At 42.7% G+C, this 21,091-nt stretch overlaps 1 protein-coding gene across 2 annotated transcripts in view; it reads left to right on the forward strand.

Moving 5' to 3' along the window:
- Nucleotides 1-9,270, forward strand: part of C3H1orf198 (chromosome 3 C1orf198 homolog) — a 32,086-nt gene extending 22,816 nt beyond the window's left edge. The window contains exons 3-4 of one of the 2 annotated variants that reach the window (XM_073338021.2): nt 2,878-3,420; nt 6,610-9,270. In XM_073338021.2, coding sequence (XP_073194122.1) covers nt 2,878-3,420; nt 6,610-6,666 — 600 coding nt within the window. In that variant the 3' untranslated portion in view covers nt 6,667-9,270. Of the gene's footprint in view, nt 1-2,877; nt 3,421-5,422; nt 5,853-6,609 lie in introns of those variants that run through there. The other variant, XM_078852218.1, reaches the window with a different exon arrangement.
- Nucleotides 9,271-21,091: the final 11,821 nt, after the last annotated feature.

Consider the following 21,091-nt stretch of genomic DNA (forward strand, 5'->3'; position numbering starts at 1 on the left):
CCTCATCCACCACTGCCTCACTATTCATGGCAGAATATTTCAAGCTCCATCAAGGTATCCCCATTGGTCTGTAGGGTGCTGGTGGGGGTGTCTGCCAAGTATGGCATGCAGCTCATTGTAGAATCTTCAGGTCTGCAACTTGGTGTCAAATTGAATGTTGGCCTCCCTGGCCTTCTGGTATGCCTGTTGTAGTTCCTTTGCTTTTACTTGGCACTGCTGCTGGTCCCTGTCATACCCGTTTGCCTGCGTCCCCCACACAGTCTGCTCATAGACATTCCCATTTCTACAGCTGCTCCGTGACTGTGCCTGTACAACCTCTTCTCCTCACAGGCCCAAGAGATCCAATATCTCTCCTTTCTACTGCAGCAAGATATGTATGCAGCATGGTAGGTTGGGCAATTGCATGCAACAATGAAGAGCTACTAAGCGTGCTCACTAGTCAGGGAAGGGCATTTCAAAAATTTGTAGGGTTTTTAAAGCAGAGGAGTGGGCCTTCCCATCTCTGTGACCCCCTGGGCAGTGGAGGTCACAATTGTGACCAGAGTGTTCAATGTTGGGCATTATGGGACAGTTGCTGGAGGGTGTTAGGGTCAATACAGGTCACGCAGTGTCTATCCCTGCACTTTGCCAAGCATGACTCAACATTGTTTGGGGAGGTGATGTTACTGCATTGCCATAACTGGGCACTGACAATGGTAGGAGACAAATTTGAACGCAGACCCATGCACAACTAGATCAATGCAAAGTGACTATGTCAGCCTGTCTTTGTTGTGTAGACCAGGCCTTACTCTGGCTGTAGTTCCCTCTGAGTTTCACCCTGTATGTCTGTTCCCTGCAGCTCATGGATAGCCATGCTGCTGCTGCTTCCCAAAAGTGTGCAGTCACTTCCTGGTTCATGGTCTTTTCATGGAGTTTCTGAATCTGCTTTCTCTACCTATCTGGCCAGAAGGCAGCAAATGTGCAGTGGGGCAGGGGTTGGTAGAAATCTTAGTCTAATGCTTAGCAGATTTGTCACAGAAGGTTCGTGTTGGAAGAGGGCTCTTCTAAAAACTCATTTTACAAAACTCCTTACATTTCCCCTTAAGACCATGTAGTGTTAGGTTTGTAATGATTTTATAAATCTAATTTACTTTTCACCGTTTTTGCTGTTTGTTTACTGTTTGCATTTGGAAAATGTAACTAGACTTGTTTCCCTTTCTGACACTCATTACAGTACTGTTGTGTTCTGGATCATAGCACTGCAAAGAAATATTTAAGTAAAAACATGTTCACTGAAACATGACATGAAAACATTTTAATGTGTAAGTTTTGTAAAACCAGCTTTCTACAAAATATAAATTGTCTGTCTCAAATTATTTGTGCCCTCTGGAGTACTATCAGGGTACCAGCAACATATTATAGTAATAACAAACTACTCGTAAGTAAAGTAACAACTAATGCGGTTGTTGCTTTTCAAAGTCAAATCACTACTGACAATCTTTACACTATTTTTGAAAGATCACTGGTCACAACAACTATAGCTGTGTTTTCTTTATCCATTGATACAATGATATGTGCCCTTGTTGCCAAGAAGGCCAATGGCATTTTGGGATGTATAAGTAGGGGCATAGTGAGCAGATCGAGGGATGTGATCGTTCCCCTCTATTCGACATTGGTGAGGCCTCATCTGGAGTACTGTGTCCAGTTTTGGGCCCCACACTACAAGAAGGATGTGGATAAATTGGAGAGAGTCCAGCGAAGGGCAACAAAAATGATTAGGGGTCTAGAACACATGACTTATGAGGAGAGGCTGAGGGAGCTGGGATTGTTTAGCCTGCAGAAGAGAAGAATGAGGGGGGATTTGATAGCTGCTTTCAACTACCTGAAAGGGGGTTCCAAAGAGGATGGCTCTAGACTGTTCTCAATGGTAGCAGATGACAGAACGAGGAGTAATGGTCTCAAGTTGCAGTGGGGGAGGTTTAGATTGGATATTAGGAAAAACTTTTTCACTAAGAGGGTGGTGAAACACTGGAATGCGTTACCTAGGGAGGTGGTAGAATCTCCTTCCTTAGAGGTTTTTAAGGTCAGGCTTGACAAAGCCCTGGCTGGGATGATTTAACTGGGAATTGGTCCTGCTTCAAGCAGGGGGTTGGACTAGATGACCTTCTGTGGTCCCTTCCAACACTGATATTCTATGATTCTATGAGATCTCTTGGGAATTAATTACACTGAGGGTAGTAGTACAAAACAATATAACCACAAAGTTACAAAATGTTGTAACTCTGAAAAAAGTGTACATTTGTTGTTTTTTTTAAAGCTGTTACTCTTAATTTTAAAAACAGATAATGAACTGATAGAATGCCTGTTACTAATTAATTAGCATGTATAGTTAAATAAATATGTCCCACTGTTTCTGAATTAGATGAAGTTGTAATGTCTAACCCATTATTGGACCTTCAAAGAAGGTAATGGAAACTTGTTTGCCTGATGCACATTATAAAGTTTCTCACCTTAGAAGTCCTATTAAAGGTACTTTCTATGCCTTTCTAAACATATCCATTAGCCACTGTCTATTGTTGGACAGAATCAGATTGCTCAAATATATGTGATTACCTCTCCTCTAGTGTGTGGTCTGCAAAGGAGTTATAAGACTTAATTCTGTCAGATTCTTCATTCAGTAGTTCAGGGGTGTAGAAGCTTGGAAGAAAACTGCCTTTCTCTTGGTTGGTCCTATCCTAAAAGCCCTTTGGCATAGGTGCAAATGTTAACATATACGCACCATCCTTGTAGTATCTTAAATCACCAATTACACACCTTTGATCTCAATCATAATGTAATTATTTTTGCCTTTGTGAAGAGATTTGAAATACATTGCTTTTTTCCCTTTAATCCCTACAGAGTCAGATGGAATTCAGTGTTGCATCTCTGTCTATACAAGAACAAGGTTCACAAAATGAACAGAGGCAACTAGTCAAAGCAGCTCCCAGTGTCCAGGCCCCCAAATCTTCTCAGGGTAATAAGGTACCTAGCTCCGATGGGCTAATGTCAGCAAGGAAGGAAGAAGAGTCATCTTTCTGGAAGATACATGCAGAGCGCTCAAAGGTTGAAGGCGAACAGTCTGAGTTCCAGTCGTTGACCCCCAGCCAGATCAAATCCATGGAGAAAGGAGAGAAGTCCCTTCCAGCATATTACAGGCAAGAGTCTGCTCCAAAAGAGACAACTAAAGCTGAGAAGTCCAGCATAGCTAAACAAGAAAAGTTTGTCACCCCAAGCCTTCCTGCCACATCCCTAGAATGGGAGAAACCTCGACCCAGTCAGCCCTCCACTAGCACTCTAGATGACATCTTTCTTCCTGAACAACCGGAGCAACTTGCATCTGCAGGATCAAAAAATGAAGATGCCAGTGGAACGATGCTTTCAGACCCACAGACATTTGGACAGGTAAGGACCACTATTTAATCCATTATCTTTAATTTTTGAGAGTATGTAACACAAGTCCAACGAGGTCACTCAAGAAGATTAGGGATTCTGTGGAGCACTAAACGCTAGCTAAGCTTGTTGTCTTTTTTTTTTATGCTGCAGATTGAAGAAATCCATTCAACCAAATGCACTAATTTGTCTATTTCTGGAATGTGTATTTTTAATATAGAATACGTAATATCGTATAGTTACATAAAGCCTCTTATCCAGTAAACACTCAAAACCAATTCACCTCTGAAATGGCAATCCTTTCTGAATAGAACACAGCAGCTGATTAAAGACAAACTACACAACAGTTAGGACAGTAAATGAGTATACCATACTCAGTTGAAACTAAGGAACATTTAGGGTTATTTTTCACTTGGAATAGCAAGTCTCACGCTCATTTGATACTCCTGTAGTTTAAAGCTTTTCCAATTGAAACTAGAAATTAGAGGTACTTGGGTGAACAAGGGAAGTTCTCTAAACGAAAGGCAGCATAATCGAGAGATGAGTTGAAGCAGCTAGATTTGTTTTTAAAGCTTTCCCCCTCTCGGTGCTGCCCAGCAGTCACTTCCCCAGTGGGGCTGCTTTCAAATGTGTTCTGTTGAAAAGGCTAAAGCAGGAGTAGAGCAAGTTCATAACAGCCTTTTCAACTCAAAAGCCATCTTGAAAGCAATTCAGCTGCCTGATAGGAACTATTTGAAAAGCAGCTGCTCATCTGAGAAAAGGAAAGGCACAACAGGATATGATTTTGGTCAGCATCCAACCTAAGTAATGGGGAGAGGAAGGAAAGAAATATGTAGTTTAAAAACCAAATACTAGGAAAGGCCTCCCCTTTTTCACTGTTCCCTCTTCCTGCTTGTGTAGCGTGTCGTGGTGTCTCCTGGAGGTAGTTACTTTATGAACATATATACAAGTTCCACTGTACAGGAATCACTTCAACCACCATTGTAATGGATTTTGAATCCTCTAAGGCAGAAGGCCCTCAGATAAATATTACATACAAAATTTTATATAACAAATACTGTAGCAAATTATTTTGGCACTGAAAAGTTTTCTTTAAAAACCACACTAAGGAAGTATTAGTAACAATTCAGTAATTAAGGTTGCATTGAGATTTGCACTTAAAGCAGGATTAAAACTGCCATTTTGCGTTTATAATTATTGAATGTAGTAGACTCTTAATTTGACACACTAACTTTTTAGAAGACAATTGAATTTTCTGTGTAAAAACCCTCACTTCTTGAAATTTCACCCTGTTTTCTCTTGTTTGTTTAGGGTTTTTTTTTTTTTTTTTTTTTTGGCTAAAACAACCACAGTTCCCACAAACTCCAAACTTCATAACCTTGCATTCTGATAATAGCTCAGATGTAGGCCACTTTTGAAGCTTTACATTTAAACAGCTATTTTGAAGAGCCAAAATTAGATAACTGCTCAGGTCTATCAGCTACTACAGTTTTTTGATGCAACCGGCCTGGCTCACTGACTTACAGCAAGTCTGAAAAACGAGATGGGGAAATTCATGAATTTTTGTGGGGGTCTATTTGCCAAATGTGACTCACTTGCTGTGCTCTGCATATGACCCTGGAGAGCCAGGGAGGCAGGCTGGGCAAACAGGAGTTATGGGGGTATGCTCTGGGGAAGAGATGGTGTTTTAAGAGGCCATGGGGGAGGCATGCAGGGAGGCTGGGAGAGAAGAAGCTCATGGGCAAATGCTTGGGTGATGGGAACCAGGGCTGTGCTCAGAAGCTGGTTTGAGAGAGGAGCCTATTGTGTCTGCATCAAGGTATTGGAGGAGCTCCTCTGACACTGCTGCCTTTTCTCCTGGGTGCACAAAGGCAGCAGTGTTGGAAAAGCCAAGTGTCTCTGCTGAGGTGTCTGCATTAAGGGCTCTTCATGGCACTGTTGGTGCAGAGACACTGAGTTCTGAGACCTTGCACATGGCCTAAGTCCACCTCATCCCCATCCCCTGCTCTTCCAGATGGCCATCCACCATCGGTCTGTAATCCCAAAGATGTGTATGCTATGGGTGGCAGAGGAGACTTACATGAGGTTGAGAAGGCAAACTGGAGTGTAAATGTGGTAATGAATGTCTTAACTGCTTATTTCATTGCTTGCTACAGCTTGCCTCAAGGGGCTATGCACTAATACATTCTAGTATTTGTTTGTGGTGTATCACTATATACCTCAAGTAGTTAAGGTACTTGGTTTACAGTCTCATTCCTTACAACAGATCAGAGATAAGCCATTTTATTTGTGAAATTTGTAGGGAGCTGATGTGAGGCCACTGAAGTCAAAGTTGCACACCCTGCTCAATATTTACCAAACTGTCAAAATTTAAGAAAAATGTTTAGGAAGCTATTTCTTTTTTTGAAAAGGGGGGTGGGGGAGTTTCTTGGCTTCTCCCTGCAAATAAATACTGGCGGAAGTGTGTATTAATGGCCAGTAATATACCCTGTCATAGTAACTTGTGTTGAATTTTAATGTATTTTTTTCTAATTGGTTCAAGTATGATTGTCTTGACCCCAAAGTGATTCTTCTTGGTCAAAATTTCAGTGCGTCAACAGGGAAGTCAGTGTGGGGAATCTTGTGTTGCACCTGTTTTGTAAAAAGATGACATCTCCAGGGTAATTGACTTTCATAAACCCTAAATTCATTTTATGATGGCATACTCCAGCGGTATGAAAGTGTGTAAGATTTCAATTAAATTTCTTAGTAGTGACCTTCTGAACTTGGAAGCATGTGGGTAGATAATGTTGTTCTTACACAATAAGTAATCTGTTTGAATCAGAATGTACAGTTGATGGGTTATGTATGTCCCTCCCCTCCCCCCGTCCTGAAAAATAATCATAATGTGAGTTAGCAAGAAGGAATAAAGAAATCCTTTGACCAGTAGAACACACAGTATTACTCTGATAATTGGAAACACCTTTTTGCTCCTCAATCATACGTGGGTTACATATGTCTAGTATTTTCCAGTGTAGATGCTTTTCAAGCATGCAGGAGTACAGGGGAAGAAAGTTAAATGGTGGTAGACTCTCTGCCTTAATTTATGGGCTTTAAAAATTTTATTTACACGCTTTTAGATCTAAGGGCCAGTCAGTTCATTTGATCCTGTTGATTTAAAGAAAATGCTAAAATTATCTAAATTTTGTGTTTCTCTTACAGATTAATACAAGCAATGTTATCTTGAAGACTGGCTTTGATTTTCTAGACAACTGGTAAAGATACTCCAAAATAGTTCAGAGCAATTTTTGGAAAGAAAAAGGGGCATCTTTCTCTTTATATGTTAAGTTACTAGCATCTGTGTTTTTTAATAAAAAGTTTCAAACTCAATGTTGGCTTTGTATAAACATTTTTATAAGACCAGATGCAATTTTGTATTTTAAAATGATCCAGTGATAGAAGTGTACTCTCATTTTGGATTTTTTTAATGTCTGTTACAAGTTGAATAGTTATTGTATTGGGGGGAATAATTTTCTACCAATTTATGTATTAAGGACCAAAAAAACCCAAACCCCTAATCAAAACCTCTATATTTAAAAAGTGAATCTATGAAGAACAGGTTTCTATTTTCAGTAGCAACCTAGCCAGCATGGCTCAAACAATTCCATAGGTCACTACAAAAATCAAAATGTGGTATTACTCTAAATAAGCTACCAAAACAACAGTCATGCCTCCTTCAGGTAACTGTATAATGAAAAAAGGCATGGAAAAATAAGCATATTAAAAATTGTATTAACTTTGTATATTTAGTTTGTCAGTAATTTCTCTACCACTAGTTTTTGAGAGGGGGCAAGGGTTTTGCCACAAGAATTGGTCTAAAGTAGCAGTGCAGCTGTACTCAAGAGGTGGAATGAAGTCTGTTTTGGGGGAAATATTTGTAAAACATAAGGGAATATTGCTTGTTTTGGGTTATAAAGTAAAAAAACCAAAAACAATCTTCAGGGAAATGCAAACCTACAAAGGCCACTGCTTCCCTTGGTACGGTACATAACTCCTGCTAGCAGAAATGCTGGAATAAAACACCAGTATCTCCAGGAATAGAGACTACCACCTAAGTTTGTTACAGTAAACTGATATAATTTGTGGTAAAGCAGAGCAATAAGGCTGTTTGTACCCTTTTAAAACAGGCATTCCTCTGGAGGACAAATCAATCTTGTTTCTGGTGCTCTTTTCCCTTGTGGATACGTTCTCCATGATGTCCAACACTCAGATGATGTTTGCTCCTAAGATAGAAATAGAATTGGGGTGGGGGGGAGATGGGGCACTTGGAAAGCTGGTTTCCCATTCTGTTTTTGAATGATCCTTAGCTGGTGTTCAGTATAGAAAACTGAGACTATAGCTGTCATTTGAACTGCCATCTCTGAAATGCAGCATGATTTACACACTGACTCCAACTGTGTTTACCTTGCCTTGAAGCCTTAATTCCCCTTACGCACAACCAGTGAATGGTCTCTTTGATGCCGAAGGCTTATGACCTTTCACTTTTACCTCAGTAAGTGGTTCCCAGAATGTTTGTTTGTGATAGCTGGCAAAACGTGACTCATTTTATTTAGAGTCCATGCCAAAGCTATATGAAGGCCAATTGATGGGTAGTCTCTACCAGCTAGATTATAATTCCTCTAGGTCTCCCTTGGGATGACATTTGACAGTTTGTAATCTTTAACAGTGGCAGTTACACTGTGAAATGTGCTGGTTCTTTCTGGGGAATGTTGTCCTATATGATCTAAGTCTGTTTAGGTACTGGAAGAGTTGGAATTTTTTTTAGTCTACAGATTGATGCAGTCCTGTATTGCTTGCGTTGTAGACAGACATAGGCTGGTATCAACAGCAGTAAAAAGTTATTCAGTAGAGCCTAATGGAATACTAATTTCAAAATCTAGCCTCGTTCAAAACAAAAATACCCACTTCTAGTAATAAAATGAACTTAAGCTGAAACCTCATTCAAGTTTGTTTAAATGCTAAATTGCCACACATACTTAGGTTAAGTGTATTTAGTAGCATAGCCTTATAATATTTTAGAATTTTCTTTCTTTCATTCCTCCTTGATATGTACCCCTTCCCCCCCCCCCCCCCAAAAAAAAAAAAAGCTATAAAATGGGTCTTGTATTAGTACTCTGCAGTTCAGGAGAAAACTTGAGAAGTTTGCTCCTTTTATTTTTGCCAGATTTCTATGAGCCTGGATGTTTACAACTTTTGCTGTTCAGTTTAATGTTTCTAAATGACTCTTGTTGGAGCTGTTACACTCATCTGGCATTAAAATTATAACTTGAGCACAAATTCTACAGATGTAGTAAATGGTGCAGATTTGTACTTTTTTTTTGTAGACTAAGTCCTTGGAAAAAAATTTTAAACTGATGAATGACACTAACATGCATTTCACAGGTACTAATAGAACTTCAGGTCTAAGTGCTTTCTATTCGTTGAAATATTTGGCTACACAATAAATGCTTTAAATCCAAGCAGGAGGCATAAACTTTAACTTTACTTCAATAGTTGAGGCTCCTTAAGAAATTTTCCACAATGTTGGGAGGAGCATTCTTATACATCTCTGCTAAAAAGACTAAAAATGTATAATCTGCTTTGACCTGTGCTCTTTCTTTCCTTCCTCCTTTGGTGTAATGCATATTGTACACTTTGGGACTAGCTGGTAGAACATGCTGCAAAAAATTTGCTCATCACAATAGGTTTTTCCTTGCTGTGCTCTGATGAGAGTTAGTGCTCCTCCCTTTCTTTGATATGTTTTTTTATTAAAAATTCTTACGGAAAAATTGTACTTGGTCACATTTTCTATTAATAAACCTTTAATAAATCCACTTTAAACAACGTTTTCATTGCTTATTTTACTGTACCTTGCTGGCTCCTTACCTCCCCTCCAGCAGAGTTGTAGACTATATTTGGTAACCATATATTGTATTGTAGGGGGAAGATGACTTGACTTGAACAATTCTGAACTTTCAAAATATAGGTATTTTATCCTGCCATCTTTCTGATCATTGTATGTATTTAATACTACAGAAATGTAATAAAAAATTAGAAAAAGCAGTAAAGTTTTTTATTTTTAACTTTAGAATGATCTCATTTTAGGAACAGCTGTGATGTTATCCAGTAGGATGAGGAAGGAAGAGAATTAAATTCAGAGCTTAGTACAGACCACCATCTAGTTTAATTATAAAGTGGACTGAAATACTAATGAAAAGATTAGAATTTGATACTTATGCAGCCTTCCAAAGCAAGTTTAAAAAAAAACCACCCAAACCTGCAGCTATTCTATCCATTTAAATCAGCAGCCTGAACGAAGATATTGCAGCTGCAATATGGAAAAACAGAAAATATTGAATAAAGATGGATTAAAAAATAACTTACTTTATCCATAAGCATCAGTATCATGAATGGCTAAATACAGATCTCAGGTATGTCCCATAAAATGGAGGCATCACTTACGCCCCTTAATTGTTTTCATTATGAGCAGTAGCAATGAATTGCAATAAATAATCTTGGACACAGTTTTGCCTGCAGCTGCTAATTTAACATTTCCACAAAAACTCCTTTACCAGAAATACGCCTATTCTGAGCTGGATTACTTAACTACAAAACAAATGAATGTCTGAATTTTTACCAACATCAGAAGGGTTCTAGAAATCATTTTAAGGAACCGAATTTTAAGTCAGCAGCAGAAAAAAAAAATCTGAGATGGAGAGACAACATGAACAAGCAGGATCTGTCCTAACTGCATCTGTATTAGGCAGGATGTGGGGAAACCTAGGGAGCTGGCATGTTCTTTCCACAGTTACAGGAGGCAGAGCCTCAGCTGGCATAAATTGTTTTAGGTCCATTGCAGTCAACGGGTCTAGGACAATTTACACCTGCTGAAGATCCAACCTCTGACATAGAAGAGAATAACTTGTTTTTGGTAGGATGGATGTCAGTACATGAGGGCTGTTCCACTTTTTTTTTTAAAAGGGAAAAAATGGATAAATACTTGTTGGTAACTCATCATAGTCCCTCCAATTCCTACTTTGCTTTTACAGAGGGCATGATGGCTGTACCAGTCAGAAAGGAGACCAAGATTTGTCAAACAGATCCTTGGCCACATGGAAAAAACACATAGCTTGGACCAGATGCTTTCTACTGTATTATTCTATCAGGGGTTAAACAAACCCCCTATTTCAAAATACATGGGATTCAGATCTCAATACTCAGATTTGGGGAGATGCATACCAAGGACCAGGGTAGTTTGCATGGAAGTCCTGTGGCTTGGCTCAGTTCATGGTGTCACAGTGGTAGGGCCTCTTAATGCTGTCTCAAAAGGCCACCTTGGGGTTCCAGAGCATGAAGCAGATACTATACAAAAGTGAGTGCTGGGGTGATCTGTATTCATGTGGGGAGGGGAGAAGGATGTGTTGGTTCATTCCTTGTCCATCTCTAGATTTCAAGCCATAAGAGGGGCCACTGCAGGAGCAGAGAGGACAATGGGCCCTTACTCCACTTAGGCTTTGTCTACAAAACGCTGGCACTTCGTTGGCAAAACTTTTATCGTTCGGGGTGTTTAAAAAAAAAAACAACACACGCACAACACCCCCTGCCCCCTCCCAAATGACAAAAAGTGCCTGTGTGAACAGTGCTTTGTCGGCAGGAGAGCTCTCTCCTGACAACAAACAGCAGCTACACTGTGGGCCTTGTTGCGGTACAGTCGTGTCGCTAAAAGCCTTGTAGTGTAGCCATACCCTTAGTGTTTGAGGTTATGCCTCTCTCTTCTCCTGTAGGTTGCCCAGCTGGGATATTTCATGTTCCCTTTTTTCAAAGAGATGCCAGGATCAAGAGGACAAGAGAGGACAGGACAAGTTTAAAAAAAAAACCCAAAAAAAACAGGATAAACACAAATGACCCAGCTACATTTCAGTCCTGCACAGAATTACCAACTTACTCCCTAACCCTACTTCCCCTTCACAGGGCACAAAGAGGGAGGTGTAGCAGGAATTAGTGGTTATTGATCTCTGCTGTGTGACAGGGGTATTAACTGTTTGTAACCTTGGCCCATGTCTTGTGACTGGGGCCAGGAAATCATACGGTTGGAAGGGACCTCAGGAGGTCATCTAGTCCAACCCCCTGCTCAAAGCAGGACCAATCCCCATAATCCTTAAGTGGCCCCATCAGGAATTGAACTCACAACCCTGGGTTTAGCAGGCCAATTCTCAAACCACTGAGCTATCCCTCTCCCAAGATCAAATGCCCAACATGGGGCTTGAACCCACAACCCTGAGATTAAGACTCATGCTCTACCAACTGAGCTAGCCAGCCTGTCTTCAAAGTTTAGTGGCTTACTACTGCATCACCACTTTGTTAGAGAAAGATCAGAGCCCACATTTCTCCTGACTTCCCTCTCCTAACCATCTAACGCAACTGGGAACTGTACAAAATAAGACCATTCCTGTGCAACGCCCAGAACAACTTCCCAGTCGGAACAGGCATCACTGAAGCATCTGGCTGAGCGTAAGGTATTGTTGAATGCACATAATTATCTCTGGTCAGTCTGACACAATGCTTTATATAAAGACCTTTGAGATGCCTGCAAAGCAAAAGGTACTAAGCAAAACTTAAAAGTGTTGTAGAACAAACACATGAAAGGATTTACAGAACACATTTAAAATTTAACACTACCACAGCTTAATAGCTGTGAACCCAAGCCATATTTTGGAGCAAAGGTAAATGGAAAAATTCAGCATGGTGAATTTATGTATTTGCAATGACAGTAAGTCAGTAATTGATTGTGGCTGCTATGAAAGTAAGGCAGGGAGCTGTGCAGCCTTGAAACCCCCCAGTCAGGTGGGTCTCCATCCAACAGTAGTGATGGCTGCGAGTTAGAAACCTCAAGTGAATGCCCTCGAGGGATCACGGAGGAGAAATACAGGTGTAGTTGCCCTGAAATAGGCAGAACCTTGAGATTCGGTAAATCTGCACAGCTATACTCAGATGAGGCAAAGAAGTCTGTACACGTACACTGTTGGCTTGTAAATTATTTTGACAACAGAAGATCAAAGGTAAAAGCCTGGCCCATTGATGGCAAAGGAAGTTTTGCCATTAACTTCAAGGGGGCTATGATTTCACCCCTTGTAATTCAGAATGCTCACTTAAGAGAAAAACCTCCTTTCTTAACTTCCCCCACTCTGCTTTTTTTTTTAATTTATTCCCCAGCTTTTCTTTTCATCTTAAATATTTTTGTGCCAAAAGGAAAAAAACTCTTACTATATTTTGTTACAGTATTCATAACATTTTGTATTTTACAGTAGTACAAGTATAAACTTTCAATATTGCTTACAACTACCTGTATTAATACTTTTGGCAGAATTTCAGAGTCTGGTCTCCCTTTTCACATACACAATTCTTTGCAGGCACAGGTGAGATAATTTTCACATCTCAGGCCATGTCTACACTACAAAGTTAAATCGACTTTATGTAAGTCGACATCGAGCCTCCAATTTAAGCAAGTCAGTCTTGCATGTCCACACTATGCTCATTGTGTCGGCGGAGTGCATCCTCACGAGCTGGGCTTGCATCGATGCACGCAGCACTGCACTGTGGGTAGCTTATCCCATAGTGCATATAGCTGAGTGGAATGTTGGGTTGGGCTTGCAATGCCTTATGGGACAAAAACATGGGCACAGGTGGTTATGGGAACATTGCATTAGCCTCCCATGGTGCACTTTCCTCCCTGAAATCAAACAAACCAAGCATTTTCCGCACTTTGTTTCATAAACCTGGGTTACCTGTGCGGATGCCACAGCACGATAAGCATGGACCCCGCTCTGCTGTACACTGACCTCACACCTTATCCTGCAGTATTTACGCAGTCAATATAGGAGCTGCCACAGAGCGCAATGTGATGCCATGAGTTGCTGGCAACAGTCACGCATCACCTTGACCGTAACTCGTGCTGAATGAACTTTGTAGTGCAGTCTTTCCCTCTTGCCTCCCCCTACCAGAGCTTCTCTCTCCTGTGTGTAGCTACATGCTGCAGCGTGGGTGCAGCCTGCTTTTCACTATGGCTTGTAGCTACACAAACCTTACACACCATCAGCACTGTCACAGGCGCCGACTTTCCAAAGTGCCGGGAGGTGCTCGACACCTGTCTCTGCCCCAAGTCCCGCCCCCACTCCACCCCTTCCCCCCAAGGCTCCACCCCACCCTGCCCCCGCTCCAACCCCACCTCGCCTCTTCTCGCCCTGTCCCACCCCCGTCCCCCCGAGCATGCAACATCCTCAATCCTCCCCTCCCCCCCCCAGAGCCTCCTGAACACTGTGAAACAGCTGATTGCAGTTGGGGGGAGGCGCTGACCCACGGGTGGGCAGGAGGCGTGCGGGGGAGGGGGAAGTTCTGATGCAGGGGCTGCTAGTGGGGGCTCAGCACCCACCATTTTTTCCTCATAAAGTGCTCCAGCCCCAGAGAACTCACAGAATCAGCACCTATAACCGCTGTAGCCAAGGCCTTAGTCCAGGCCCTCAGCCACGGCACCCTGTGCATCAACCCTGCTTACCTGGAAGGCCAGACTGAGTTGGATGCCATCATTTCTTCCCTTCAGGAACCTGACCAGTGGTTTTACGCAGGGTTCCAGCTGCCAGCCCCAGCCTCGTCCCCGGAGACATGGCCCCGGTCCCGGCCACAGCTCAGGGAGGTGGGGGGTTACGGACGGGGTAATGGGGCTGGGTTTCAGCACCTCTGCTATTTAACGTGTTCCAGTGTCACTGGATAGGAACAAAGCAGATAGAGGAATAAAAAGGATTTTAAAACATTCTGTGCACGCCCCTGGATAGTAACCTAAGGAGGCCTCGCTTCATCAGACACCAACAGTGGGTTTCTGGTGTCTCTGTCTGGCTCCCCTAAAACAACTCTCCTTTTTCTTTTTAAACCTTGCTGTAGTTCTTTTGATCTCCCGTGTGTACAGGCCTTTTCCCCTGTCCTGGCATTGTCTCTTAACAACCCTCAGGTGTTCGCAGAAAAATGTTTATCTTGGGCCGTTCTTGCTTTTCCCTGACAGCCCCCTATTAAACTCAAACAACCTATTCAGACAGTGAACATCCCAATCATCAGGTCAACATACAGTATTAATAAATTATTATAGCACAGTTCTAAATAGATCACTAATAGGTTTGGTTTGATTACAGCTTTCATAAAACCTCTCAGGCGTGCTTGAAAACGAACACTTTAGAATGCTCATGATAAAGGCTGTTCTTTACAAATAAATTGCATTAGTTATTATTTATTATTTTTATAGCTGTCAAACACTTGCGTTTTACAGGACAGATTCTGCTCATATATCACTTTACATAGGGTCCGATTCTGCAATCTCTCTCCATACATAACTCCTATTGACTTTCATGGGAGCGCTGCACAGAGGAAGCTGACAGGATCAGGCACATAATGCTTTTGTATAATCTTTGGCCCTAATTCTTTGTTCACTTGCCTCAGCATAAATCAGGAGTAAGTCCACTGAAGTGAGTGGATTTATATCATTGTACAGCCAGAATAAGCGAGACAAAAAGGAGGCCATTTTTGGCTACTGTCCTATTAAAGAAATTACTCCATGGCCAACAATTGATTGAAAAGCAATCTCATGTTCTAGCTTCACATTTTCCTTTCACCAAATCATTAATGGCTGGAGTCATAAAGGTTTAGTATCATTGACCCTCCCGCAGATATAGCAGTTCATTGAATATTCATGAAAATAATAGCACTGGATCATTAGTTCATTTTCTATCAATTCTGATCTCTGTTGTGTTTTCCTAGAAGTTCCATTAGCATTTATGATTAAGTGCAATGACAAAGTGTTTCCTTTTTTAATCATATGACCCTCGTAATGCTTCCTCCAGCACTCTCCTAAGAGGGAAAAAAGATGTGTACAGGGTGCTGAATAGCAAAACTATAGGATCCCAACACGAACAGTGCCAGAGTATTACAGTTACCAACAAAAACCACACACGTGCCTTCCCACCCAGTCTAAACAGCTGACTTGGAATGTTATTATTCAGGATTTTGATTTCCACAGGAATGTAATAAACATGACAAGTATATTTGTCTAGGCAAGCTAATTTTAGATGTTGTTAGTTAGCTAGTAGGAATGCTAAAACTATGACTAAACCTTCATTTTAAAAAATATTTTTGTCGGACACAATGCATCTAGGGTTTCATAACTGCAGCACTTCATATACCAGCCACTCAAGAAACTTGGAACCATCCGCTTCAGTGGCTGCATGTTAGCAGCTGTGCATAAGTAGCACAGTGTATTATCCGAGACAGCGTATATTGTTATTTCTATTATGGTAACACCGAGAGACCACAACTGAGATCAGGACCTCAGTGGACTAGGTACTTACAAAAAAAAAAATAGTATCCCAGTCCCAAAGAGTTTACAATCTAAATAGTCAAAGAGCATGGGTCGTGGAAACTGAGGCAGAGAGGGGAAGTTGGTGGGAGTCTTAGAAATAGGTCTCTTGACTGCCAGTGCAGTGCTCTGCCTAGTAGGCTAAGTTTCCCCTACTTTAAGGGACTTCTAGCTCATGCTGAACTCATAGCCCTTCCCTCACGTTTTTCCAGTTCCACCAAAAGCAGGATGGTGCTGCCAAGCATGACTGGCTGGATAACAAACTCTCCCCTCTAAAACTGGATGTGATCTCCCCAGTGTCCCTTATAGCAAGACACAGGCCAAGTTAGTGCAATCTACTCAGTTGACTCAAATAGCCAAGAGAACGCCCTCATTGTTTAGGCACCTGTCAAATTCCACAGCCAAGCCTCACCCTTGTAAACTCAAACTTCAGCTTCGTTACGTTTAAAAACCAGGCAGGAGATGAGTTACCTTCTGTCAAGAGGGGTAGGTTTTGCAAGGGTTTTCTTTTTGTACAGTCGGGCTGTACAAGCTTATCTAGGAAACACACTTTTAGTTTACACCATTAAAATCAGTCTAGCAACTCCAGCAATGGCAACCTTACTCCATAGCTTACTCCACAGGAGATGGGGCTTAATAGACATTTTAGATTTGTTGGCATTTGCAGTGTAGCAATCCTAAAGCCAGACTCTCCAAAGCCCTTAGCTGAGTAAATTATGTTATGTAAACACCAAATTACATTCCTTAAGCCTCCCCATAAGGGACCGAATAGGGAATTAGAGAATGTTCTGTTTATCCCAACTGATGAAAGACATTGGCTACACTCCATTATTGCAGCTGAGGAGTATACAGGGCACTCTGGAGGTCATGTTTGTGCTGAGGAGACTTGAAGCCATTTTACCATTCCCTTGAGCCCACACCAGTTGTATGCTGTGCTGCTCCCTGGAATATGTTAGAGGGACTGGAGTGCTGCTCTGATTTACACCTGCTGCCATTGGCCTCAAAAGGCTGTTACCACAGCTAGAGAACACCAGGAGACCGGAAAGTCCTGGCTCTGCCCCCTTTCCACAGCCATGACACTTACCCTGTCCACAGGAAGAGATGGCATAGGAACTGCTATGGTGGTTCTTTGCCACTAGCACAGTTGTTCTCAAACTGTGGGTCAGGACCTCAAAATGGGCTCTCCAGGGCTGACATTAGACTTGCTGGGGTCCAAAGCTGAAGCCAAAGTCTGAGCCCCACCACCCAGGACCAAAGCCACAGCCTGAGGGCATCAGCCCTAGATGGCGGGGCTCAGGTTACAGGCCCCCCAGCTGAAGCCCCTGTGGTTCAGTTTTGGCCCTCCCTCCCCCCACCTGGGGCAATGTGGCTCAGGCCCCCCATCTGGGGCAGAGAGGCTTGGGCAGGCTCAGGCTTCGGTCCCCTCTCCTGGGGTCACGCAGTAATTTTTGTTGTCGGAAGGGGGTCACGGTGCAATGAAGTATGAGCATAGTTTTAGCATTCCTACTAGCCAATTAATTGTTGTTTAGCTGGATCAGCTGGTTCCCAGCACCTGCCTGCTGGGCTTCTCCTTAGGCCAGGGCTTGCTGCTCCCTGGCTCTGCAGACACTTAAAGGGGCAGATCGCCCTGCTACATGTTCTCCTCCCTCCCACCCAAAGAGTGGAGTCAGAGATGCACTTTGTCTTCCTAGTTCCCTGCTTCTCATGAAAAACATCCACACAGAAACTGGCTAGATAGTGGACCATAAATGCATTAGGCTGCAGAGCTGAGTACCACTGGCTCAGGCTTGGATTTGTTTCTCTCATGATATGCAGCCATTTTAGAGGGGTCTGGGCTGAGAGGAGAGTAAAAGGTGCCTCACGTAAATGGTATCTAGGAGCCTCAACGGTCCACTTTATACCAAGTCACCCAAATCAACCGCTGCACATTCTTGTACTCAGGACAGCAACTTCTTACTCAGGTACAAAATGGGGTGCTCTCCATCCTCAAATTCTTGCAAGAAGACAGATCCCAGGCCCCGTTCCAATGTCAGATGAACTCTTTATTAAAGTCTGAGTGCCAGGGCACTGCTGAGGATTTGTTTTATTACACCAAATGCATCTGCACATATGAAAGTCCATCACACTTTTTGGGGTGCTTGGTTTCACAACAGGTCTGTTAGTGGGGCCATAATCATGCAAAAGTGGGGTATGAAGCACTGATAGCACCTGGCCAGCCTGAGGAAAGATTTGATTGCTGCTTTGTGGTGGCGATAGGGCATTCTACCAGGGTTTTTACCTCATCTATCAAGGGTCTGATCCTCCCATTCCCCAGCATAGAGCCTAGGTACTTCATCTCTGTGCAACCAACCTGACACTTGGCTGGGATGGCTGTGAGACCCACTGCCCTAGGGGATTGGAGTACTACTCTGACATGTTGGCGGTACTCCACCTAGGTGGTGGAGTAGACCATTCCATTGTACACTCTGTGGGGCAGGAGTACTTAGTCCAGGAGTCTCTGAAATGTCACAGGAGTGCCATAGAATCCAGACAGAAGGGTCTGGAAGTGATACAGCTCATAGGGCATGGAAAATGCAGTTAACTCCTTAGAATCAGGTGCCAAGAGGATATGCCAGTAGCTCTTCATACGATCGAGAGTGGTGATGTACTCAGCCTCCCCCAGGCCTTCTAGTATCTTGTTGATCGGGGTATAGAGTTGGCAGCAAACCTACCCTTCCCTGCTCAGTGACTATAAAAGATATCTGGCCTTTCAAAATCATATTGGGAAACAAAAACACATTTGCCTACAACCTTTGGGGAGACCAAGTATCAGCTGGATGCAATTTGGAGTTGCTACATTATTTAAAAAAAATTAAAATCCCAGAAATCAGGATTTAGAGTGGAAATGCCAACTCTCTTTTAAGAATACAGCCAAATCTGCTGCCACTTCCACTTTAGAAAAACTCTTAGGGACATGGACAGCTCCATCTGTCACTCACTATTTTCAGAATAGATTGTAGCATTGGTTGCTTGTTTCTGTGGTTGGGGTCAGAGCGTGTGTATTTGTCTCCATGCTAGGTCATGAACAGCTGGGTACCCTTGGATAAAGCACAAGTTCTGTCTTGACTTACATTTACGGCTGGGGGGTGGCAAAGGGTATAAGCAAAGGCAGAATTTAGCCCAGAAAAGAGGAGAGGAAGGATGGTAGAGTGGTTAGGGCATTAACCTGGGACTCAGGAGAGCTGTGTTCAGTTCTATGTTTTGCCACTGACTTCCCATGTGAACTTAGGCAAATCACTTGGTCTCTCTGTACCTTAGCTCCCCATCTGTTAAAGGGAGGCGATAGTGCTTCCCTTCCTCATAGCAGCGTTATGCAAATAATCACATTAACAATTATGATGTGCTCAGATACTATAGCACCAGGGTCCATAAAAGTATCTATTAGACAGACAAACTACCGGCTGTATACTTTCCGCTGCAGCTTAGTTTAGATAAGGGTTACCTTATTTCTTTAATATTTATATTACACTAGCACCTAAAGGCCCATGTAAGAATTGAGGCCCATTTCATGGTAAGCACTGTACAAACACTCATGAAGAGACACGATCACTACACAGTCTAAGGACTTGATCCTACACCCAGATCAGCATGAGCAGACTTATGCCCATACAGCACTTCACGGAAGTCAATGGGGCTCCTTGCAGTCACAGGGCCATCTGTGTGTGTCATCTGCTTGAAGGATTGAGACTTCGGATTGAGTAACATAAGCACAGGAAGGAACGGAGGGACACGGTCAAATACAGCACAATATGTATAAATGCATATCAATTCAGTATTTTGTTATGAATAGAAAAGGTTAAAAGGACCCGTTCTCCCCATCTGCCCTGCTAATTTCTTACTGGCATTGTAGGAAGTTGGGTTTCGAGGAGAGATTTGAACTGGTTGGTGGAATCGTGGTGCTGGGAGGGAGAAGTGGCCTTACAGAGGAGTTCAGAGAAGGCGTTCCATGCATAGGGTGCAGCAATACACTCAAGTTTTCATGTAAGTACTCATAGGGTACATCTGTACAGCCAAGAAAAACCCACGCCTGGGCCAGCTGAGTACTATCCAGCTGTAAAATTCACTTCATTTCCACCATGCAGCTCACACTGAGATAATATTTATACAGGAGGGGGGCTTTGCTTTGCATGTGCCATATTTTATCAAATGCAAGTCTTGGTTCCCAGTTCTTTAGTGTGCCATTTTTTCCCTCTTAGCATTCATAGCTTGATTTTAACATTTGTAATTAATTGATCTTTTATAACTGAGAGACAATCTCATTCTGATGAACAAGGCTAGCAACAGCAGTGTTTCCCTTTATACTTTTATTTAATACCATAGTATTTATTAACATACATGTGTATTTATGTGGCTTTGCTGTTGAGATGTAACCTATGAAGAATTGAACTGGATGCATGGATGCTTCTCCAAGATAATCTGTCTTGTTGTCTGGTTAAAACGGAAATATCCAGTTGTGATTGTGAGACTAGTTATTACAAAAGGTTCAGCATCCAAGTGAGAGTGGCAGACTGCTGTCTTGCTATCGTAGGACAAAAATCATCCTAGTGCAGAAGGTCTGGATGTAGCTCAATGCATGATTTTAAGTCTCACTTAATCCCTTGAAATGTAGTTTTCCTCTGTGTAAAAAAGCAGCAGCTGGAGTCAGTGGAGACTGACCTTTCCTTGCGTCACTGGTGCGGGAACGGGGGGGAGGGGGGGGCACAGCCCCCACATTTTAACAAAAGAAACCTCTGCGCCTTCTGCAAGATATTGAAGTATTAATTCCTCCCCCACTTTGGCCCTGTCCCCTGCGCCCCTGCCTTCTACAAAGGTTCTGGCGCTTGAAGGGCCATTGCGTCCCCCTCCCCCTTTTTAAAACCTGGCTGGGAGGGAGCATGCTGTGACCTGGACTGGTTGGCCAGCACCTGGGTCCCACTCTGCATTGAGCCACATAGTGGCAGCTGGGCCCTCACCTGTTGACTATCAACTCTTGGTGCCGGGGACCCACCAGTTCTAGGAAGCATGAAGGACCTGTCACCCAAGGACTTCAGGGTGGTCAGCAGAGAGAGTAAGATAAGGCGTGTGTGTGAGTGCGCTCCAAAAGGGTGGGGCAGGTCTTGGCCCCCCATTCTTGCAGTCCTTCTCATGCCCATGCCATGTGTGGAAAAAGTATTAGCCTTTTGAAACCTTGACCTATGTCAGGGAGATACAGTTCAGTCTGTTATACCAGCACTCCCATTGATCAGACAT

The sequence above is a fragment of the Lepidochelys kempii genome, chromosome 3 (genome assembly GCF_965140285.1).
Source record: "Lepidochelys kempii isolate rLepKem1 chromosome 3, rLepKem1.hap1, whole genome shotgun sequence".
NCBI lineage: Eukaryota > Metazoa > Chordata > Testudines > Cheloniidae > Lepidochelys > Lepidochelys kempii.